This window comes from Platichthys flesus, chromosome 9 (genome assembly GCF_949316205.1).
Source record: "Platichthys flesus chromosome 9, fPlaFle2.1, whole genome shotgun sequence".
NCBI lineage: Eukaryota > Metazoa > Chordata > Actinopteri > Pleuronectiformes > Pleuronectidae > Platichthys > Platichthys flesus.
In genome coordinates this window covers 9,728,720-9,752,696 of record NC_084953.1, presented here as the reverse complement: position 1 = coordinate 9,752,696, position 23,977 = coordinate 9,728,720, and the positions used below count along the sequence as shown (strand labels likewise).

Genomic DNA, 23,977 nt, shown 5'->3' with positions numbered 1-23,977 from the left:
GCAAGGAAAGTATAAATACCATTCCCTCAAACACCCAACACTTGTTGCACCAGTGGCAGCCATCTTTCAACAGTGTGGTGCATCAAAGGCAGCTGCCTTGATGTATCAGAGGCAGTTTCTGGTGACACCGGAAGTGCCTCTCCGAACTACCGCTGCCACGAATCGAGCTTGTCTTCACTGAACCTGTGAACCTGGACGAAAATGGAGTGTGTGTGTGTGTCTCAGTGAGGAATTAACGCGATGTAAGCGTTTATGAAGAAGTTATAGACGAGCGACAGAGGTGAGGATGAGATTTCTATACAATGTTAACGTAAGGTAACGTAACTATGTGATTAGCTTGTACGCATGTAGCTACTAGCTTGCTGTGTCCCCATAGGTCGATGTTATTACTGACCGTTAGTGAGGATGTGACCATTCAAAGAGCCACAGCTGTGTTTGTGTGAGCGTCCTGCTGAGACTGCAGGGGGGGCAGGGCAGCACAGGACAGCACAGGACAGCACAGCACAGTTAGAAAGAGTGTAGCACACAGTGGGCTTTATTACAAATTGGAGTGTACGACTTCTCCCCTCTGTCAACAGTTGAACCCCTCGAAACCATGAGCCCTGTAGTTCCTGTCCACACCAATACTCCCTGATCACTCCTGCAATAACTGTGATTTCACTGTGATTTTGCACAGCTTATATTCATGTTTATTTATTTTGGTCATGTTCCTAACTGTAACTTTTCAAAAACAACTGTGAAGCAGTTGTTTTGCATGCTGGTCTCTTTTTTCGTCTTTTGTATTGAGTCCAGTTCTTCGCTCTGTGTGCAATGCTGCTGTAACACAGTAATTCCACAATTTGGCATCAATAAAGTCCATCTATCCATCTTTTCCATCTAGTCATCTATCAACCTGTCCACCTGTCCACCTGTCCACCTGTACATCTAGCCATCTATCCATCTAGCCATCTAGCCATCTAGCCATCTATCCATCTATCCATCTATATATCCATCTATCAATCTATCCATTTATCTATCAAAGGGCATTTGTTTAAACTAATCATTAAACTTTGTGTTTCACATACTAAAACTCAGGTAAATCTGAGACTCAAAGGTCTTATTGCAGCATTCATCTTCTTGACCGTAACACACACTTCATATTTTGAGTATTTGTTTTGAAGGTTTTGAGCTCTCACAAGAGTTCCCGGGAGGCAGCCAAGATGGGGGACCTCTTGAAAACTGAAACAGATCTTCTTGGGATGATTAAGGAGGTAAATAAAATCTATAATTATTAATACACCAGGAGTAATGCATGGACCACAGGGAGCATCAACAGACATCAAATTCAACAAGTTGCACATATTTGCACATAAGTGTGTAGAAATTAGTGACTTCCAGGGGAGAAGTTTCCTGTTGCGGCTGAATACCCCTCACCTCACCCTCCCCTTCCAAACAGGACAGAGAACCTGTGGTACAGTTCGGTCGTCATAAAAAATTAAAAAGGTGTTTAGTTTGTCCTTCTGTAAAAAACATGGGGGGCCTTCGTAGAGAGGACCTTCTCCTGATGTAAAGATACAGTAATTAAGTATAAAGGGCCCATTCGAGGGTATAGAAAACAACAAGTTGTACAATTTCGAGGACCACACACCAGTGAAAACACCACTAGGATTATTTTATATTCAATTTCTGCCAATAGATCCCTTTCACCTTCATCTTACACACTGGATCTTTTACGCAGGATATAGAGATTGTTTCATTTGTAAGATTTGAAACAGGGATCCATTCTGCACTGGTTAAGGTTGAGTTAATGCAACTTAGGCTTGTTATGTGTCTTTTGTTCTTTTTCTAGTACCTTAAGTTTGAGGAATTTGAAGAGACTATTGAAAGTTTCGACAAGGACTGCAAAGGTAAAGGAAAGCTCATCTCCGAGCCTCAAGGAGCCAATCAAAGAGACTCAAAGATCAGAGCCATTCAGGTAAATGATTCAATTCTCAGAACCTGTTGATTCCTCTGGTTTGCCGATTATTTGTGGAGGTCTTAGAGCAGGAAGCTGGTGAAAATTTGTCCCCAAACTGCTAATTATTAACATGCAGGAAATGAAACTGAAATATTATACTATGTTTTTAATCAGTTTTATGAAGCTCAGCAGTTCCTTATTTTTCTGAAGTTAGTCTTTTAGTAATTAGTAGTAGTAGTAGTCTTATCTGTAGATATTGGGATTTTTTTAGTCTTCAACTATAATTTTTGTTATTTGTAAATAAAATAACAAAGCAAAGCACGTTTTCTAGCTGATGGATTACATCTTTCCAGCTTTGTTGTTTTCTCCTTCAACCGATTCCTTTTCTTGACTGTGGCTCTTCTAGAAAGACCTTCTTTGCTCTTTTGATGATGGAGATCAACAAGTGTTCTTCGAACTATGGACAGAGAACATTCCCTCTGAGGTAAAAGACATAGATGCTGAGGCCCTGAGGCTGGAGTTCTATCTTAACATCCATTTCTCCATCTACCCTCTGAGGAGGCACCCTCTTCAACATGTATGTAAATCCAATATTTATGTCGAAATCATCTTATAACAAATTTAAATAATTTTGGATTAGATTATCTGCATACAAAATCTAACTGCCCTGAAGCCACAGGTGCAGTGTTTCACCATGTCCACTAAGCTGTGCTGCATGCTTCTCTGTATGTTCTATTTAATGTTGTTGCACTAGTAAGTACTGATATGTACCACTGTGACATGCCTTTCATTGTGTAGTCAGCAGCTTCTTAACTTTTAATCGGTGGCAGAGAAACTGAGATAATCGTTGCCAAAGAGAAGCATTATTGTCATATTTTGTTGGGCAAAATAAGATAAATCCATTAACTTGAGTTCCTGAATCTGTCTCCAGGACAGAGCCGAGTTCGAGAAGAGGATTGCCCTCTTCAGAAAGTACCTGGATACTCGAGGAGCCTCGCTGAGTCAGTCTGCTGAGTTTCTGCCTTACTATGCCTTGCCTTACGTTCCCAACCCCACCGTCCACTCCTCCTTCAAATATCTTTTCCATGTGAGCAGTTGATTAATAATCATTATCCAGTTAGTTATTGACAATTAGTTTTCACATTTGCAACATTGCTGCTCAGTGAATGATCCGAACTGCATTTGTATTTAGGATTCTTGGATACCACAGTTGAAGAATAAGCTGGAGCAGTTTCTGACGGCGACCCTGAAGCCGACCTTCGTCCCCAGGTTGCTGGATTTATATGTATCCTCTATCATGGAACACTGACAAGTCACTGCTGAGAAAATCATCCGAGTGGGTGACTTTGTATTCATGTTTCTAGACAAAGGAACACCATCATTTTGCTTCAGTGTCTTTGCTGCTTACAGTGACTTTATATGAAATGCAGTCACGTAAATGTAACAGTTTCAAAACCTCTTTTCGTTGCAAATGACTTAAACTTTCACCAGAGCTTAATAGTGAGTAAAAAAAAAAAATGCTCAGTTAACGAGGTGCTCAATTCAACTTCTGACACAGTCATTGATTTGGTTCCTTGGCAGTGGTGTCCCGCTAAATCGCCCGTTTCGTAACTCCCCGGAACACCTGACAGCCCTCACAGAGGTGGCTTACAAAACAGCACAACATTAAGTCAAAGTTGTATCGACTCTTCAAAAGGACAAAAAAAAGGTCTTTCAATTACTAAATCAGCCGGTGGGGATAAACACAACAGAACCTAGAGAGGAATAACTCAGGGATTTAACACAGGCCAAGAACGGAGTGTTTTCCATCCCTTCTCACGACTGAAATCCCAAATAAACAGCCTTTCTGTAGGTGACAAAAGAATTCATCTAAATTCACTGTTGCCCAGATCTGGTTGTAGTATCCTGCACTCAACTCCTGCCTGATTTGCAGTTGTAAATGGCTGTATCTGAGAATGGCATGACCCAATCTGGCACTAACTCAGCCTAATCCCTTCACAGTAGAAGGGCATAAACTGTTGCTTTTACTGGACACTCATCAGATCAAACTTCAACCTGACACATTCAGGAAACTAAACTCTTCCCTTAGTGGCATACGATTGGAGCATAAATCAAATCAGAGCTGTCATCTTACCAAAACAAATAATTGGACTGGTTTGTACATATATAAAGAGTGTGGTTATTTAACATAATCTTTCAATGTGCAAACTCTTCAACGGGCAGCACTTTTGACATCACAGGAAATGAACTGTGGGTGAAGTGGGTGCATGCGGGCGATTGAAATGCATGTGAGGAATCAACTCAGTCGTAACCTGGCTGTTTACATGCACGCTGAATGACGGCTGTGTTTGTCTTGGGAGAAGCAATGTTTGAGTAGGATTACCGTAATTGTGAACTAATGTTAACAACTTTCGGTGACGAAGTGTACCCCTTCAAACAGGACCTATCAATTACCAATCTTTGTCTTAGGTCAATCTTAATCTTGATTCATGCACTTAAATTGTTTGTGTAGCTCTTGATGGGAGAGGTGAGGAAAGATACACATTAGAAATGTTTGACCAATGTTTAGTAGAGTTTTAATATTCTTTAACGTCACGATCCATAAGGAGGACGGAAAGAGCACAAAAGGTAAATATCCGTCTCAATTTTTCATTTTACAGTGTATTGCAAATACTATATCTTATCTGCCACTATGTTGAACTTGAGAGACACCAAAAGCAGACTGCCAATACAACAAACATTATTGGAAGAGCCGTAACTGTTGCCTTTCATTTCACTCTCTAATCTATATTCTGTAGAGGACCCAAAGTGCTCACCTCTCTGAAATCTGAACACCACACATAAAATGTATAGATTAAAATTCCAAGGTAAAAAGAACTCTCGCTAACCAAGAACACAAAAGACAAAGATGTATTTCATGGCTTTCGTACATCTCCTAATAAGAGCCAAGCTGATACAATCTGTGGGTACTGCAGAGTCATTTGACCTGGGAATGAATGTCGATAGAATCCATTCCATTGCAGACAAAAGCCGGATGTCAGGGTGGGTCATTGGGTGTTTTTATTTGTTTGAAAAGGCGCTCTAGTTGATTTATATAATGCACATTTACAATTATTTGGGTTAATGATTTGACGGATAAATTTGGTCAGTTTTATAGTTGGTTGCCGACAAAGAAAATAAACGTTGATAATCAGACCGCTGCACAAAGACATATCACTTGAATGTATTTTGTTTCCGTGTTTGTTTTCCTGCAATCTTTTATCTCCCTGTGTGTTTGTGAAGAGAGCATGCAGCAGTTACAGCTCCAGCTCAGTGAATCAGAACGGCGCGTCGCCAGCTGTGTGCGGAAGTTCAACAAGATGCAGTCCGACTACCGCAACCTGGTTGGAATCACTGCCGAGCTGGTCGACTCTCTGGTGGCCACTGTCAGCGGAAAATTGGTAGTTCAGCTCGACTGTGGGACAACAAACACACATTCTAACTCACGAGCTAGAGGCACACACTACTAGAGACACAAACACTAATACTAATGAGCCAGTGAATGGCATACACACACAAACACCTGACAGACACTAGTCAGAGTTTTTCTCATATATGCCCTGCATATACATACATTATTTATTTACATGACACATGTGTTATAAAAAAAAACAAGTTTTGCGCTTCATCCCTCTTCCCAAAAGCTCATGGGGCACTCTGTGTGTTTGCAGATCTCCCCCGAGTACTTGCAGAGTGTGTGTGTTCGTCTGCTCAACAACCAGATGAGGCAAGGCGTGGTGCAGAGCACGGACTTCACCAGACCCGGCACTGTGAGTGAGAGCATACAGCCTCTCTTTTCCCTCCTTCTCCCTCACACCTCACTGGTAGAAACCAAACAATGTAAATAATAATGGGCGACGAGACTCTCCTCCAGATACAAGCCAAAGTATCTATTATTATATCTGCTGATCACATCAGATTCTGCTCAGTAGCCATCAGGGGATGGAGCAGCGTGTAGAGGTCCTGCCAATGCACCCGTCGCCCAACAGACGTTAGCTGTCAAGCATGACATTTCGCCCTGTTAAATTTTAAACCAATCTTACTGTAAATATGAACAAACGAATTACTCCAAATGGTGCGAGATGTCGTCCGTCTCTATCTACTGTCTATGGGTACAGCTAGGCCCCCGAGGTAGAACAGTATCATCACATTCCTACAGGAGCAGTTAAAGCTGCTCCCAGGGGCCGTAAGTCACAGATACATAAGTTCTGTTTGAAGAGGAATTTAAAAGATGTTTTAAAAAGGAGTGTCTCGCTGTGATAAAGTTTCCGTTTGCCCTCTGTACATTGCGCTGCTTTGTAGTAATCCCTCCACGTAGTAGTCCTGCAGTTTAATTCCTGGAAGAAGACGACTGGATCCTGGTTTAAGTTGGAGGACCTGCTGCAAAATTTTAAAGACGCAAATCTGAACAATTCCAAACACAAGTCTTTTGAAGTTCAACCATTTTAGAATGAAAATTAACCTTTTGGTCGATTGCATCGGAAACCAACTGGTGGAGCAGAAATCTTTAAAGTAAACAGTAAAATAGCTAATTAAATATAAGCATATTTCCGTTGCTGTTTTTCAATACTGTTAAAACTGTGGCTGTAGGACACAGATGCACAAAAAGCGGTCCCCCAATTGAAACAAAAGTTTCCACTCTGAAACCTCAACAATCACACTTCCTGTCAGTGGCCGTCATCGTGCTGTTAAACTCTGGCTTTTGAAATTCTCTCTGTTTTGAACTGAACAACATCTTTCTGTGTGTTTGTGCGTGTGTGATGCTTTTTGTCCACAAAGGGATATTACTCTATGAGTCCCTATGATGATGGCTATGTAAGTTTCATATGTTTTCATCTTTACTCCCTGTCATCGCTCGGGTCCCCACCTCTCGTCCTGCTTGTGCCTCGAAGTGTCTCCTCCACCTCCTCCTCTCCTCGTCTTCCTGTCTGCCTCCCTCATCCCGTACTTATACATTTCCTTGCCTGCCTCTCTAGTCAGTCTATAACCCTCACCATCTTCCTCTGGTCCTTACTACATATGTTGACCTTGTTTAACGGGATGTATGCCTTTGTTGTAAAAATGACAGCTGTTGTCTGGTCACCAGTTCAGCCGAATGAGAGCGTCACTTTAACAGGGTGCCTCGTCATTACAATCACTTGTTACCAAAGGTCATTGTAAAGTCACCTTATCAGTGACCAGTCGTCCTTTTTAAGCCAAATGTTCTCAGGTTCAGTTTTCTCACCTCACTTTTTATTTCAAGGTTCAGTTTTTGTGAGAACTTAGAAACTGTTACATATAATATATATATAATAAGAACACTTTATAATTGTGGTGGTTTATATCAGGCTATTGGGTTCAACATATGATAATGTTAATTGGTATATGACTAATTTATGGTCCTTTTTACTGACTACTAACATGGAGGAGGAAGTGCGGCCACCAGCCACCAGGTGGGGATATAAGACTCTTGGGCACTAATATTCATTTTGATAACTTTCCTGAAAGTGTTACATGAGAACAACAAGAGCTTTTGCAAAGACAAATTATTAGTTGTTATTAGTTAGCTCTTGACTGCTGAGAGCCAGTTGGACATGTTGAATGAACATTTCTTGTAACCTGAATATATGTGTGTCCCAGTTGTAGCTGAGAGCTGAGTCAATGCCACATTTATTCTCAAATAGACAAGCAACCGTTCCTCTTATCACATCATTAAACCATAACTGACCATAATTATCAGATCATATTAGCTATAATGAAGTTTGACACATTTTTTTTGGCACTCGTGCCAGAGTTTATCAGGCTGAAGGGAATAAAGCGGCATGAGAGCAGGGAGCCGAGCCGTCTACTTAGACAATTACACTAACAATAGGTGGTCTCCCGTGGTCCCCATGGTCATAAAGGAGTAAATAGTGAGAGACGTGCTTAAGAGCTAAGCGGGATAAAGTGTCTTCTTGTGTAAATTGTGCTTTGTCAGAGAATTAGGGTCAAGCCTTTGCTTTGTGTCAGTGGCTGAAATCTGAGATGTGACCTTAAAAATCAATGTGTTACCAAAAACTAAAAAAATCCTCCTGAAATGGAGCTGATTTAGGTTGTACATCTAAGGGATTTTCTTGTTTAAAAAAGCACAGATAAAAGAGAATAATTCTCTTTCTGCAGTATGTATCTGTGATAAACCTAATTTGTAGACCGTTATGCTGCTCTGTCAGAGATTCCAGGGAAACTCATGCCTTGTCCCAAGGCATTCTTCAGGGCAGCGACATTTTTTTGTAGAGGAAAGAATCCAGGTTTCAGTGTTCTCCTCCTCCTCCATATTACCTGATGCACAGCAAAGAAAAAATGTGTCTAGACCACCCGAGACCTCAACAGACATAGATCGCTCCCCTGACCTTTCACTGCTTCAGGTTGGGTTTCAGGTCTCAAAATTTCTCTTTTAATCCTTAAAAACAGTGGTGATTAATCGTCTTTCACAGCACACACACACAAACTACCCACCCACCACAATAACATACTCGCTAGCGTTTACTTTTTTCTTGAAATAACTACCTACAGCTTTGCGGTACAAGTGAACTGAGGTGTTACAAAAGAAGGGATCACTGTTTTCCACTAACCCGTCCTCTGTGATAGTTTTTATATCTATCGAGTTATCACCTTCTAGTCACTGACTGCATGGGCGATGTTGCCAAACAGTACAACACTGTATGCCTGGGGATCCAGCATGTACCAAAAGCATGAAAGCATGAAAAAACCTAAACACAAATGACTTATTTAGACAGAAGCTAACTTGATTGTTTTACATGGAAAACACGACTGGGTGAGTTGAGCTACCAAAGGGACGTCATGATATAACATGGGTTTTATTTCCCCTTTTTGTTAAAGTTCAAAAGTGATAAATGTAGTTTGAAATAATGAAATACTGCAATACATACTGCTCATCATTGTCCTTTTTCTCCTTTTCCCCCTCTACCTCGCAGGCCTCCTCAATGCTCCGAGCATCCATCGCTCCACAGTAAGTGTTCAAATTGTTTGGTTTTTTTTCTTTTGTGTCCAGTTTCCTTATAAAACATGAATGACATGTTTTTTTCATTAATGTCCAGGAGACCCAAGGAGGGGCAGATATTCCCCTCCCTTGACTACGAGAGGCTGAAGAAAGACCTGGTTGAAGGTGCAGACAGACTCCAGTCTCTGCTGCTTCAGGCCCTGCGCTGGGTGAGGATTCAGAATCCTATTTGTCTTACTGCATGGTTCACACATTCACAGTCTTTTATCTGTAATATCTTCAACCCCTGCTCCTGGTCAAACACAGATTACAAATTACCGTGCAACCTAGTGGGCGAATGGGGTATGTGTCAGGGAAGAACCCATTAAATCTTTGTGCAGGCCTGAATCAGGGGGGTGGATCCAGGAACTTTTTTCCTCACTTTTTTCTTAAAGCATTGTGAGATAGGGTGCTTTAACATTTTCAAAGTTTCCTAGGGAATAATTAATAATAATTAATGGATCTTAATGGAAACAAATTGGCCATGTTTAGTGGACTGACATCTCTTAGTGTGTGAAATTTGGGTGCAACTTGATTGAATTGAAAGCCCAAAGTTATTCCAGGTGGATTTAAAAAAAATGTCTTTCAACATGTTTGGGTAGGGGCCCTCTGCAATTAGGGTGACAGGATCTCAATCAGCTTGGTTGGCCAAGTATGTACACACACAAGCAATTTGACTCCAGTGAGACTCAGGGAAGACTTAATGTATCATCCAAAAGGTAGTTTCATTAGAGCGTTGTGAGGAGAAGAATAGAATAAGTTAAGGAGAGGAGAGTCACATTGGCAGTCAGTTTGCGAGTCCAGACTTGATTGTTGTGTTCGTTTCTCACGTTTTTTTCAGAGGCTGACTCGCTCGCTAAATAATGAACAGAGAGAATCTGTGCTTCAGGCCTATATCAGCAATGATCTGCTGGAATGCTACAGCACTAAACAGGTGGGACCTAAAGCTTTTATTCTAATGACATTGCATGGTGTTTTTAATATTCTTTATTGTAGTGTATGTTTTGTTTTTTTGTCTAATGACTACAAAACTATTTCTTTAGCACATTCCTCCTTAATGACTTTGGATCTAAGATGATGGTTTTCTTGCTATTTCCTTCACATCTCCATGCCCAAACTATATTTAATAACTATTATACATCTACAAACTGTATTTATGTAGCACTTTTCTGAACATGTTACAAAGTGCTTAACAGAAACAATAATGGAAACAACAATTAAAACAAAAGGAAGATATTCTGATCATAAAACAGAGGGGAATAAAATGAAGTTACATACGAGAAAAAAAACACTAAATATTTCAAACAAAATCTTCTTTTAAAAAAGGTCTTAAGAGATTTAAAACAAGTAAAGGATGTTGCCTGTCTGATCTCAATAGCTGAACTGTTCCATAGTTAGGGTGCAACCATCAGAGCCAAAGTAAAAAAATAACTTCTCGTCCACTGACCACATTGTCTAATTAATCCCATGGCTCTAATTTAATGCCGATCTGATCTGGTGAATTAGCACATTTTGTTGGTGCACACAATGAAACGACACAACGTGTGGGTGAGGAGCGAACTGCATATAGCTACAGATAGGCACCCATATCCTACTGGTATACTGTACAAGTGATACTGTATTTTATTACTTTAAACTTTGACATATGATTGAAAATAACTTAAGAAGGAAGAATGGCAAAAACTTGTAAAAACCAACCTCTATGTATATCTAAGTCAAATGTTCCCAACCACAGATTGAGTCGCGTTCTTGAGCAAATTGTCCATTTTACTTAGAAAAGGCCAGAACACAAAACATAATATTCTAATTTCCACCCTCCCAAAAGGTTTTAAGCAGACTTAGAATCACATGTTCTTTTTCTTACACACTTTATTGTGTTTTCCCCTTCACGTTCCCCTCACCTAGTCTTTAGCCCCAGGGCCTGATGTTCAAGATAATCCCTTTAACACAGAGTAACGGATCCTCACCTCACAGATGGGTTTTTGGCCTATGTCCTTGCTACAATGCTCCAAGCCACCTCTGAATGACACTAGAATCATTCACTGCAGAGAGACACAATAACAGTGTTCAACTATCACTGTCTTGTAATCAAATCACAACTAACCACACAACTTATGTAGAAAAAGTTCTATGTGATCACAGCTTTGAATTTGTTTTAGTAATTTTCCACTTTCCAAATCTCCCTCCATCTGTCTATCTTTCTGCTATAATGTCCTTATGTGGAAAAAAAACAGATACATAAACAGAAATGACTTTAATAAACCTGCTGAGATACAAAGGAGGATAGATTGGCATTTGGCAGAAGATGTTAATTGTGACTGTTTCTTTAAATTTTAGACGTCACCTTAAACAACCCCACATTCTGTATCTCCATAGAAAACCGTGGTCCATCTATTGAGGTCAAAGAACGAGATTGTCCGGCAATACATGGCTCGTCTCATCAATGCATTCGCCTCCCTTGCAGAGGGTAAGTGTTCCGCTGCCATTACATTTGGTTAAGCATCTTTTTTTCTTTCGTAAGATGATTCAGTGTCTGAAATGGATGCATTGGAAGATGTACAGTTTCATGGTCTGACCTGGCCGACCCGGCTTCTATCACAAAGCCATTAATGATTCTCTGCAACACAATGTCAGTAGCTGTGGAGGCAATCTTGTAAAGAGGCAATGTTTTCAAGACAAGTATCATTTGTGCTGAGACATAACTTTAGTTTCTACAGCCAGCAGTAATAATTTACTGTCAACAACAAGGACAAGTTGAAGTGGTTGCTCAGGAAACATGTGACACTGCTAAATCCTGGACTCCTTAGAGCTATATACCTTCTCAGTAACTAATGGAGGTTGAAATGGTAGAAATATCTGCTTTTGGTTTCGTTAAGGTGATAATTCTAGTGTGTTGCCGGGAGTGCAACCCATTTATCAGTCGGGCAATAAAGATCGGCCGATAAGAGCCTTACACAGACATGGGTATAATATGGAAACATTTAATTTACAGAAATAATGCAGGACATGTGCATTCATATATTTCTTAATTCAAAATTTGACATATCTGGTTGTATTTGTAGTTATTTATGATAAGTATATAGTGTAACTGAGAAATATCAAGCATCAGCTACATGTTTTTGTCAAAAGGGTTTTTAAGGCTTCTTAACAGTTTTTGTATATGTTTATCAGCATCAGAAATATTTACTCCCTAATATTGGAACTAAATTAAGCATTAAAATAAACCAGTCCTTGTCCTTCCTTTGGATTATAATCTAATTTTAATGTTTCCAGGTCGGGTCTACCTTTCCCAAATCCCCACTCTTCTGAAACTTCTGACTGAGATTTTCAAGCGGGAGGAGAAAGACTCCCTAGTGAGAGAGATCGTGCTCATTGCCCTGGAGAAACTCACCCTCAGGTACATTTTTAAATGACCAGTGTTTTTATTGCAGTTTCCTTAATGGTAACCAGTCATCCCCTCATCTCAGTCTAAGGTCAAATTTTAAACTAAACCACTGAGGAAGAAGTCTAACTGAGAGGTTGACATAAATTGTCATTTGAAATCCTCTTTTTATTGAATTGCATGTTTGGCTTGTCCTCGTCAAAATGGTAATTTCGAATTATTTAACTTGTACTTTGACAAGTGTCATAAGAAATTTTAATGCCATTAGGAACCTTAAAGTGTTTTTTTGAAGTCAAATGCTTTGGAAATCTGTAATGTTAAATTTAAACAGCAAAATGTGTTCATTTAATACTTCGTCTCTCAAAATGAGATGATACAGAAAATCACACATTTAAAGGAATTAACATAAATTATTGTTCTGTTAAGGAACACATGTATCACTGTCTTAATTTATTTTACGAATATAGGAGAAGATGGTGAATATCCCTCGTGCATAATCATGTCTTTGTAGGAGGAGCCTGCAGATGGCCATGATTGCAGACAATCTGATTGGCTGGCTGGTGGATGAGCTGCAGGACCCAGACAGCCTGAATGACATTAACCTGGAGTTCAGTGCAGCTGTGCTAATGAACCTGTGTCTGCACACAAAAGGTGAAGACGAAACTCCACACCCTAAGGAGAAGTCCGCCCCCCCTTACTTTTAACAGTATCTCATTTCGGGAATGCACATAAGGTAAAGTGCAGACCAATTAAAGGGGTAGTTAATTATTTGGGGACTGTTGATTTCATCTGAGTATTTTTCAATCAACCATTGGAGAATCCCAAAAGTAGCTGGTCCTCTCAAAGAAATTGACGGGCACAAAAAATTGATATTACGTGATTTATTTGCGAGATTTAGAGATGTTGGAAATAATGTAGAACCCTTTGAAAGAGCCAGACTCCTGTTTCCCTTTGTTTCCATTCGATAGGCTAAGGTAAGCCAAGCTTATCAACTTCTGGCTGTAGCCTAATATTTACAATGCCTGAGAGCGGTATCACCAGTAAGAGTAAATATGTGTACAATTGGCGCAACCTTAATCCAACATCCTATTATTTATACAGTATTTGTATGGCACTGCAATAGGCCATTATGTCATATAAATTAATGTTATGTCTTTCTAAGCACAATAATAGTCTCTCTATCTAACTTTATCCTTTTGGAAGATTTTATTACGGGCAGAGAAAAGGCCATTATCGTTTTACGCTTGAATGCAAAGCAGAATTTTTGTGTTGTTTTCTCTAAGTTCATATCTACATCTTAATTCCATTCTGCCCGCTTTAATACACATATGCAGTGAGCAAAGATATACTCTATTTTTCTGTACTTCCTTTATTTTGTGTCTGTTGCCCCGGGGTCTGCTTTCTATAAAATACACAGTGAGATAGTGCATTTCATGTTTGAGTGGTTTTACTATTTTTACTCTCAGAAAGAAAACACTGCTCGGCTGGAGGGATTCATTAATTATTAATCTGAGTGAAAGGAGATCCTATCTTAAATCAGATTTTATTGGACAAGCAGGAAAGACTTCTGGGTTATTAAATTGAATCCTCTGTGTGTGTGTGTGTTGGATGGCTTTGTTTTAACAGGAAAAAAGAAGTGTGCAGAGAACGCAGAGCATGTGCTGAAGGTTCTTACTGACCTCCTCGGACATGAGAACCAAAGGGTGAAGCACACAGCTGTCATTGTTTGCACATAGATGTGGTACAACCACCATGTACACAACAGGCACATACATTCACAGAGGGTGTAAAACATGGATACAACATACACAAGCCTGAAACCACATTTGCACACACATATTGAGACAATAACAGAATTAATGCTTCTACAGGATACACAGAATACACACAAAAGACATGAATCGTTTCCCCTGTAGCATTGTTGAATGAATATGTCTATACCACTCTAGACCATAAAGGTAGATGTCGCTTTGCCTTCCTCAGATTCAACAATATGTGAACGGAGCCCTGTACAGCATCCTGTCCATTCCCTCTTTGAGACAGGCAGCCAGAGAGATGGTGAGATTGCACAGAAACAGACACAGTTTGAGTTTGTCTTCCCTCATGTCATCACACAGCCAGTGTTTGGGGGGGAAACAGCAGGTGTTCACAGTCATGAGATCCTGTCGCCGTACCCTGACACTGCTGGGTTTTTACACGTGGTCATTCAAAATTAACTCACTCGCATGGTTTACAATGATCCCGTTTGCCAACAGCTCAATGTAATCGGAGTGTGTGTTCTCAACATTCAGTCCCTGATCTTTATGTGATGTGTTTCCCTCACGTGAGCAGGGTGTTGAGGAGATTCTTCGCTGCTACAGCAAAGGGGAGAACCCAGTCCTAAACAGACAGATTGAATACATCATCAAACAACTGAACTCAAGTGAGTGAAGTCTATTCTTATATATAAAAAATATATATTTTATTAATATATAATGTATTATAATATACAGTATATGTGACTTTTGGAATTGTATTACTATGAGAGGCAGTGAATGAAAATTACTGTTTTGGGGAATTCGACTTACTGGTCTCTGTTTCTGTTCCAACCAGCTGAGGAAGAGGAGCCAGAATCAGATGACGAAGAGGAAGAGGACGAAAATGATGTAAGTCCACCTCTCAACCCATTAGACACTGATAAGCTGGTGCTTTACACCATCACGGCATACGTCCACTAGTATGTTATTCAGCAGAACCATAGGAATATGTTTCCACCGACAAATCAAAAGATTGAGGAAGAGAGACAATTATGTTAAGAGGAATCGCGACAACAAAAGAACACCTCGTATTTTGAGACCTGTAGATGGCAATCTCAGCGTGACACAGATATTGGGTGTCACCCACCTGTGTGTGTGTGTGTTTGTGTGTCAGTGTTTGGGGTGATGATCCTGGCAGATTAAGTGAGAATGTGGGTTATCCAGATAAGGCACATGGTAGTAAGTTGAAAGAAATGGCTCTCAAGCTGTCCCAGTGGCATAGACCACAATGTTCTCTTGCTGGTACTTCGAGTCGGTGCCAAGCATTGTTTTTGTGTTTAAACAGCTTTGTAGCCTAATATCAATGTTATTGAGAACAAGTTCATTTGAACCATGTCGAGTAACCTTGTTTGTCAAAGCACCTCAGGGGCTTTAACGTTTTGGTGTTTAACAATAGGTTTAGAAACAAGCCAGAGGCCATTGTGTTGGCTGGGCTGATTTCCGTATTAGATTTTAAACTGTCAACAAATCCAGATATAAAAAAATCTGAATAGTTGAAACTGCTCAAATTAAGATGTCTTTTAAGACATCTTGGTGGGGGACATACCGTGTTCGGTATGTCCCCCACCAATCCCATCATTTTCACTGCTTCATTATTTCATCCTGTGACAGGAGGATATATTGGAGACCTATTGCGACATTGAGGAAGTTCTCCAACCGCAGCCCAGGGAACTGTCTGGAGAGAGTCTGCTCACCACCGAGTACCTGGGAGTAAGTGATCATATATATATTCAAATATGTGTGTATATGCACTGTATGTATAACTCAACTAAAGATGTCAATGGTAGCTACACACAGATAATGTTGAACCCTCAATTAACATCAGGAACTCGTAATAGTTCCTGACTAAAGGCTGACGGTCTGCTGACAAACCCGCTGCTCAATATCTATTGATATTATTGCTGCAGGACAGTTTGAGGAGGTGAAACACAGACATACTTTTCAACTTTTTTTCTGAATTTCTACTGGAGACGTTCCATCCAGTGGGTTTAAATGGAGCTTAACAGGCACCTCCCCTTTTTGGAATGGTTGTTCATCAGGAAGTACATTTGCATTTTATTTTCTCCATTGAAGTTTCAGAAAACTGGAAAAAAAAAGGTAAAGGTACAAGACTGTGTACATAATTATTTTACAGTGAGAAAACCTGTCATCCCATAAAAAATTGGGTGATTTTCAGACTTCTTTTCCTCATCTGAAAAAAAAAAAAAGCAGGAATTTATATTACACCTGAGGATTGTGGGTATTGAAGTACTTCTCCTTGGCATCATAAATAAAACATATAAACTACTTGTGTCCAGCCCATGACATAGTGCTTTCTCACATCATGATACCGCAGGGTGAAACCTACGCTGCTGCTACGTTACTAACCCTGTGTTGGTTTTGTGTAGATCATGACCAACATGGCTAAAGTGAAGAGGAAATCCATCCCAATGACGCAGCCAAGTGCTGACGAACCACTGCAGCGCCCAGTCACACCAAGTTCTCATCGTAATGTCAACGCCGCGTAAGTGAAATACACGCAGAGTTCAACTTAGGCTGCAGCCAGTCTAATGCCGCAGACCATGTTTTCTTCTGCATTTCACAATGATACTGTTTACATCGCCATGTGCAGGCCCAGTGGTCACGTGATAGCATTCTCAGGCGCAGAAAGGGATTACAATGTAATAGGGAATTAAAATGTCTGTGTGGACGGAGATCTTGTTTGTTTGAAAACTCTGCTTTCAAACAAAAACATAGTTGTTAATTGTACAAATTATATTTGACCACACAACTCTATATTCATGAAGAAACCAGAGAGTGGCCTCTTTTTTCTCGAGGCTTTATCGTACAGCACGAATAGATCGTGATCGTTCTGCCTTTTGTTCGGCCACATGGATAATAAAGTTGAACTGGTGCAGTAGGTCACAGCAAGAAAGGGTTCAAATGCGCTTTGGCTTAAAGAGATCGTATTATTTTAGCGTAATGGATATGACAGCAATGAGGGATCAGTGTCCCACATTTGACCTCGCCCAGTAGATAGGACATCAACTCACAGCAGGTTATTGCCACACTGGTCTCTTAACCTGCTGGCAATATTTATCTTTATTGATTTTTATTTTTAAAACATTGAGCTGTTTTCAGACATGTAGATTTCGCCTATAACATACTTAATGATTTCGCAAGATTTTACACAAAAAGCGCAGCATCACAGCCCCACAATCCTAAATTACAGAAGTTAATTATGCTAAGATATTGCGCAAATTGAGCCGAGTTATTGCACAGGGGAAATGAAAGATCTTACAGGACCTGAGTCATGTTGTTTGTGTTTTTGTGTGTCATGTGTAGTGACTTTCGACCAGGTAGTCCGTGGTGTGGGATCAGCAGGGACAGTGAAAACTCTCTGAGTCGACAGAAGAGCGAGGATGGAAGCCTTGTACCCTCCAGGTTCAACTCCAGACCTCCCACGCGCTCCGGCAGTCGCCCCAGCACTTCTGAATCCCTACGACACAGCATCGGTGGGTAGATCTGGTTCCGCCTTGGCCTCGTGTCCTTCCTCATTTGGTTTTGAGCATAAACCAAATAATGTAGCTGTGACCATGTCTAAGAGTGTGGTTGTGGCTGTTCATCAGATGTTTCAGTCAGATATCTCCGGCTTCCTACACCATGCAGTTAAAATCAGCGGCCTACCGTATTTACTTTCCCTTCCACCTGTTGCTCTTTAGTTAGTTTGTTTTGGCATTTTGATGTAATGCCAAGTTTCTATGAGGAACAGAAGGAAACTTCCTCAGAGAGCACAAGGGATAAGGACTCAGCGAAATGGCTTTCCATACAAACAAACGTCAGCCTGGCATAAAGTTTGTTTTGAGCTTAAGTTAAATTCGAAATTCAACCGATTTGGTATCAACAAAAATGAGTGTGATGATGTTCTAATATTCCCCCCCCTCTCGCTTGCAAAATCGCAAAACCTCAGACTCACAGTGTGGCCGGTTGTCCCAGGATTCAGAGCTGGACGGCCCGTACGAAGGACCGGCCACAAAGGGACGCTCCCTGGAGGAACACAATGGAGACTTTTCCAGGTAAAGTGACACACAAACGTTAACCAATCACACATACATAATGAGACTGTTTGTGTGGAGATGGCTGAAACCCGTCTCAATGTGCTCTGTAAGAAGCTACATTTGATTATGTCTTAGAATAGTTTGACACTGTCGTCCAATGGTTTCCCATCACAGAAGTTGGAAACTCAGGCCTCCTGCTTCACTGTTCAGCAAACACCCACAACTTGGAATATTAAGAGCGAGAAGCATCATAACGAACATCAGCTCAGGGACTGGGGCAGATATAAACAAACAACCTATCACTGCCGAGGCTCCCTTAAAACCCTGAGATGTGTGTGTTAGTGTGCTTTAGTGTGTGTGTGTAGTGACAAGAGTGTTGTTTGACACCGATCCGTGACTCAGCACTGCCAAGCTGCTCTGTGAGGCTGTGACATGCGTTTAAACGAGGACCCACAAAGAGACCTATTCAGCAGAACCTACCCCTGTTTCTCCGCTCCTTATAATCCCTGGAGAACTTGACTACTGAATCCCACCCAGCAGTAATGAGTCCCAGGAAACCACTTCAGTGGTCCCCCCCACCCCTTCCCCCAGGAGCGTAAAACACCTCTACAATACAGCCTCGCTGAGTCCGACTCCAGTCGCCTCATTTCACCCCAGTTTGGAGACAGAGATTTGTATAGTGGGACGACAGGGATTTCAGGATCGTCATTGATGTTTGGGGGAATAGAATCCTGGCAACACAGCGAGTTGGCAATGATTGAAGGGGAAGATGTCTATGTCGGCCTTTTGTTTTGAGGTTAATGAACATATTTTGTTCTTTTCTAGCACATTCACTTCCAAGGAGTAACACGTTGGGTGTCCAGGCTGGTTTCCATCCAGACGTCACATTTAGAAACCGGAGTCTTGTCACCATGTTGCTCTAGTGGCGGCTGAAATTATGGGATGGAATTGAGTCGTTCAAAGCGATATTTACCTCCACCGAGGAGGATTTGTTTCCTCCCCCCCCCGTCCATTGGTTTGTTTGTTAGCAGAAAAACAACACAACAGAATTCCAAGAAACTCTGGAGAAGGGGGACATATGCCAGGAGAGACCCTATTCAGTCTTGGCCTTTGTATTGAAAGGAAAGAATTTGTTTTCTTTTTCTTTACTATTACCAAATAAAAGGATTTTTGTGACATTTTCATGAATGCTTGATTGAATTTAAGGGACCTGATGAACCATGGCGGCGGTATGTGCTCATTCTAGTGATGGCAGTTTAGTTTTGTTTATCCAAAAATCGATGGTGGTAACGAGGCTGCCTGTGCACACTCACAAAGGTCACTCACATTCAGCAGATTCAGAGTGACAGGTACCAAAGTGTTTTGTTTTATGGCTATAACCAATTCTCAGTCTCTGTTCATGCATCTCAAGATATGTTGAATTTGACAGTTGTTAATGTTTTACTGTTACAATACAGGTTTATCACATACTGTAGGTTGCTCACTGACTAAAAAGCTGGAAGCTAACCAGGTCAAATCTCTGGCTCTATCTGAATTTCAAAGCTTGAAGGAAGGAAACCTTTTTCTTTTTTTGGGGGGGAAACTCTGGTACAAAGAGCACTCAGGCGCACTTCAGTAAATATCATTTATAGGGAATCGCAAAGGAACAAACATCGGACTCTTGAAAGTTGGACCTTAGTTAATCTGTTTTGATTCGAGGTTATGTATTCAGCCATGTCAGTTTCCTTGTTGGTTTGTATTTAAGAAGGATTACACAGATGGATTACCACTAACCAACCAACTTGGTGGAAGGATGGGCTTCACCACGAGATGGGCCTTTTTGCAATTTCTCCGGGAATAATTCTGGACCTTGATGAAAAACATTTTGGTATATTTACGGTACTGTTAGATTTCTGTAAGTGTGTTCAAATCTGATCTGGCTCTGGGGCTATTGACTGAAACAAGAGAAACTGATTGTGTCAAGTGTCAAAAGCAAGAAGCTTGTGAGAGAGCTGTGTTGTACCCAGGGCATCCATGACCTCTGTGCTGTGACACCGTCTGTGGAATAAGATCTGCAGAAATGTGTGCTGTAAAAGTTATAAAGCCTAAATCCTAATTTATTTCCTCTCTTCTTATCTGTCAACAGTGAGAATTTTAACACTGGGTTTATAAGCAGGCACGAAATTCCCCGGTCAAGCACGGAGGGCGGCCTGAACAGCGTTCAGCGGCATCCAGACCTGGCGCCTCAGTTTTCCCAGCCAGGAACCGCCAGCCCAGCGGAAGGAGGCAGACCGCACAGTGGAAGTAAGTGAGGCGGTCTGCGCTGGTGAATATTGGCTCCAGTTGCTTTGTTTGTCTGACGCTCACTTGGAAAAATAACTTTGGAAGTCCATGTTTGTTTGTTTTTTTTGCAGAAAATCAAGTAGGCTAAGAAACTCCCACTGTGAAGCGGATGTGTCTCACCACGTATTTTGCATCCCTGTAATATCCTGATAGTCCTGCTTCCTCTCCAGTTCTGGCAGAGGATAAATGATCCCAGATCCCTTCAGTTTCTGTCCTCCGCATCACTTTGACTTTCTCCTTTACAATCCCAAAAAAATACGATACTCTCTGCATGATGAGTCACAGAACTGGAGCAGAGACAGAGTGTAGATGCGGGAATGGGTATTTTTAAGTTGCGTGAGCAGAAACGTTTGTCTAGCCGGCAGGGTCTTTGTCAGACGTCTATGAATCCTGATGGCTCTAAGAAGCCCAGGAAAGGTTTAAGCTTTAGATGTTTATGGTGGTTATATTAATTTGAGGTTAGAAAAAGTGAATGAGAATTAATTTGTAGTCTGAAGTCCATTCGAAACACGTGGAAACTTCAACCATCACTTGATGCTTGCATTTAACAAAAAATCCTCTTTTACAAAAGATGAAAAGCTAATCATTAGGTGTTTTTTTTTTCAAAACAGAGGCACGAGGCAGACCAACATGGCTGTGTGTCACATTTATGTGCTGTCAGCTTCACGTCCTAGACACAGAAGTTGAGTCAATGCAGGGAGGACTGCCTGGTCGGCTGCTCTGGGGCTCTGAGTCGGGTGATAACATCTCCCGATGCTCTCATGCGTCCGAATTGAATTTGATGAGCGATTACCTCCGGCTCTTACGCTGGCTGCTCTTACCAGAAAGCCTGTAATAGTTGCTAATGGTCACTCCGAGCCACCACATCCTCGTCCTGTGTGCGTTGTACTCTTGAGGTCTGGCAAGTGTCAGGCAACTATTGATCCATCGGGAGGTCACTTAATTGTTGCTCCGCTCAAAGGGCAATAAGTAGACGTGGACAAACAAAGTCAAACCCACTTTTCCTTTGAGCTTCCAAAGATTTTATTGACACGCACCTGTATTTGTTTTTCCTGCGGCTGCTGCAAACTGTGGCCTCTAATCCTGGTCGAGATATAACTTGAAACTGTAAATCAGCCTTTTTTTAACCTGTAAAATTAATTTGCACGAGAAATTGACGTGTGGAAAAGAGTTGTATTTGTAAAAAAAAAAAATAGTGGTTTCAGTTATATTTGATACTGCAGGAGATGTTGGTGAACTCATGCAAACACACTGGTTTGCGGAGAAGCCACGCAGTCGGCCATCTTGATAAGCCACTTCATCATTCAGACAATGACTCCATTCACCTGGACAGCAATGTACCGACTGTTGACAATAGTCTGATTACAATGTTTACATGAGTTTCTAATTCAATATTAAAATCATTTCCCTGTTAACGTGTTACAGGGCGTAGTCTGATTGTGTCTCACATCAACTTAAGATCCTGTTACGCATGAACGGGTGGCGGGTTGTCCACTAATGAGAACTACAGTGGTTCAATCCCCAGCTCCTCCCGTCCGCATGCCGAGGTGTCCTTGGGCAAGACACTGAGCCCCAAATTGCCCCTGACGACCGTGCCGGGATTAGATCCGTCAACTGAATAGCGCGCTGTGTTACACACTGTTTTCTGCTTTGCACCTTGTACACAGATATTCACCACAGCACTGATGTAATGAGTTCAGTAAATATGACTTTAATAGCTCAAAAATCATTTTTAATGCACTTGAATGGAGCCTCTGCCGACTGTCCAGCGTCATTGTGCGTAATTTGTGTTGCTCGGCCGCGTCTCGCTGCAGAGAGGAAACATCTACACGTCGAGGAAGAACACGTCTGCTGTGACTGACAGAGACGCTCCTTTTCACCGAGGAGAGATAGAGGAGGCGTTTGTGTAACTGACGGGGGGGGGGGGGGGGGGGGGGGGGGGCACCCACGCAGCCGACACAAACACGGAGGGAGCTGCTGCTGCTGCCCTGTCTTGTAGAGAGGATGGAAAGAAAAGGAGAACTGACTGAGCTCACGTGATGACAGCTCCGTGTGGTTTGGAGGTTTAGAAGGTGGAGGACGTGCGGCAGGATCTCGGAGCACCGTCGCTCTGCTCCTGAGCGATACATGTGATGAGGAAACCAGATTGATCTTTTTCCTCAGATAAGTGGGGAAGCTTAGAAACTAATCTGAATCAAACCTCCAGGGCACGATTAGGATGTTCAGCAGCCAAACATTTAATATCGAAAACAGTTTGCGTATCCGTAAACTCTGGAGTGAACACTTTTAAGGGCTTTTAACAAAGCAGTTGAACTTTGATGTGGAGGAAGAACAGAATCACATACGCAAATAATGATTCCAAGATGTGTTTCTTTTTAGATGCCTTAAAAGATATGAGAAAGTAATGATCTTTCACTGATATGTTGAAATCTTGACTATCCTGTACCTTCTCTTCTCCCTCAATCCCCACACATCCCTCCCTCCTGTCCTCCCTCCCTCCCTCCCTCCCTCCCCCGCCCCTCTCTTCCCCCAGGCAGCCAGTCAAACAGGAGGTGAAGAGGGAGCTGTCACCGGGGAGTAGCGCTATCTCCCCACGAGCATCGGGCTTCCTGTAACACCATACCCCCAGGTTGCGATCAGGGTCAGAGCTACAGAGATGTTCGAGGATCGGCAGCGAGGGTGGAGGAGGAGGAGGAGGAGGAGGAGGAGGGGCTGGAACAATGTGAAGGATTGTGGCTCTGCGTTTTCCTCCTCCCTCGATTTTAGCGCAGACTTCCTTCTGTAACATGATATGCAGCCGGGCGATAATCACAAACCCCAGCCGTGCAGCACTGTTCACCTTGTAGCCTGAGCTAACCTCCCAGTTCCTCCTCTCCCTCATCCAGCCGGTAGTTGTCACACCTAAATATTCCCACAGTTGGATTCTGTAACCCAGTAATGTCACATGACTGTATCAGAGTTTGTTTTTTGGATGTTTCTAACGACTTATGGATGTTTCAAAATCTTTCTATGACTTTCACAAAGTTTAATTATTTAAGAGCAGGCGCAGCTGTTTTTCTTTTATTTGATTCTACGCCTATATTGGGGGGGGGGGGGGAATAAACACCTCATTTGTAAATGTCTCATCTTGATTCTACAAATTTATAATCCTCTGAATTTCCGTCATGTTCTGTATGAATTGACTGTGATGAAAACACATCCATCCACTTGTATAGATAAATGCAGCAGCTTCACTTCAACTGTAAAACATATCATATCAGGGCAGCTCCTGTTTAATTTATGCTCCAGAAATGTTTACAGAACGAGATCAGGTCCTCGCATATCTTGTCAGGCTAGTGCATATTTTTAAATGATAATAGGAACGGCTTGTTATTGTTGATATACAGAAAACTACCGTCTATACAACATCTGACAACGAACTTGAAATAATGTAAATGTCCTAAATAT

The 23,977-nt window shown here is 41.5% G+C and overlaps 1 protein-coding gene across 3 annotated transcripts; it reads left to right on the top strand.

The window, feature by feature from the left end:
• The first annotated feature begins 132 nt into the window (after window positions 1-132).
• On the top strand, window positions 133-23,652 carry LOC133960997 (lisH domain-containing protein ARMC9). Of its 3 annotated transcripts, XM_062395908.1 has the most exons (26): window positions 133-280; window positions 1,161-1,250; window positions 1,829-1,954; window positions 2,343-2,513; window positions 2,868-3,023; window positions 3,129-3,221; window positions 4,543-4,564; window positions 5,219-5,376; window positions 5,647-5,745; window positions 6,755-6,790; window positions 8,929-8,963; window positions 9,052-9,163; window positions 9,835-9,927; window positions 11,370-11,460; window positions 12,267-12,390; window positions 12,887-13,026; window positions 14,002-14,078; window positions 14,359-14,433; window positions 14,707-14,797; window positions 14,968-15,020; window positions 15,783-15,881; window positions 16,559-16,674; window positions 17,496-17,665; window positions 18,121-18,226; window positions 20,334-20,491; window positions 23,064-23,652. In XM_062395908.1, the coding sequence occupies exons 2-26, from the start codon at window positions 1,200-1,202 to the stop codon at window positions 23,084-23,086; spliced, it is 2,475 nt and encodes an 824-aa protein (XP_062251892.1). In that variant the 5' UTR covers window positions 133-280; window positions 1,161-1,199; the 3' UTR covers window positions 23,087-23,652. The 3 variants fall into 3 exon arrangements, with proteins under 3 accessions (XP_062251892.1, XP_062251893.1, XP_062251894.1); XM_062395909.1 differs by lacking the exon at window positions 6,755-6,790; XM_062395910.1 differs by lacking the exons at window positions 20,334-20,491; window positions 23,064-23,652 and adding an exon at window positions 19,034-20,324.
• Window positions 23,653-23,977: the final 325 nt, after the last annotated feature.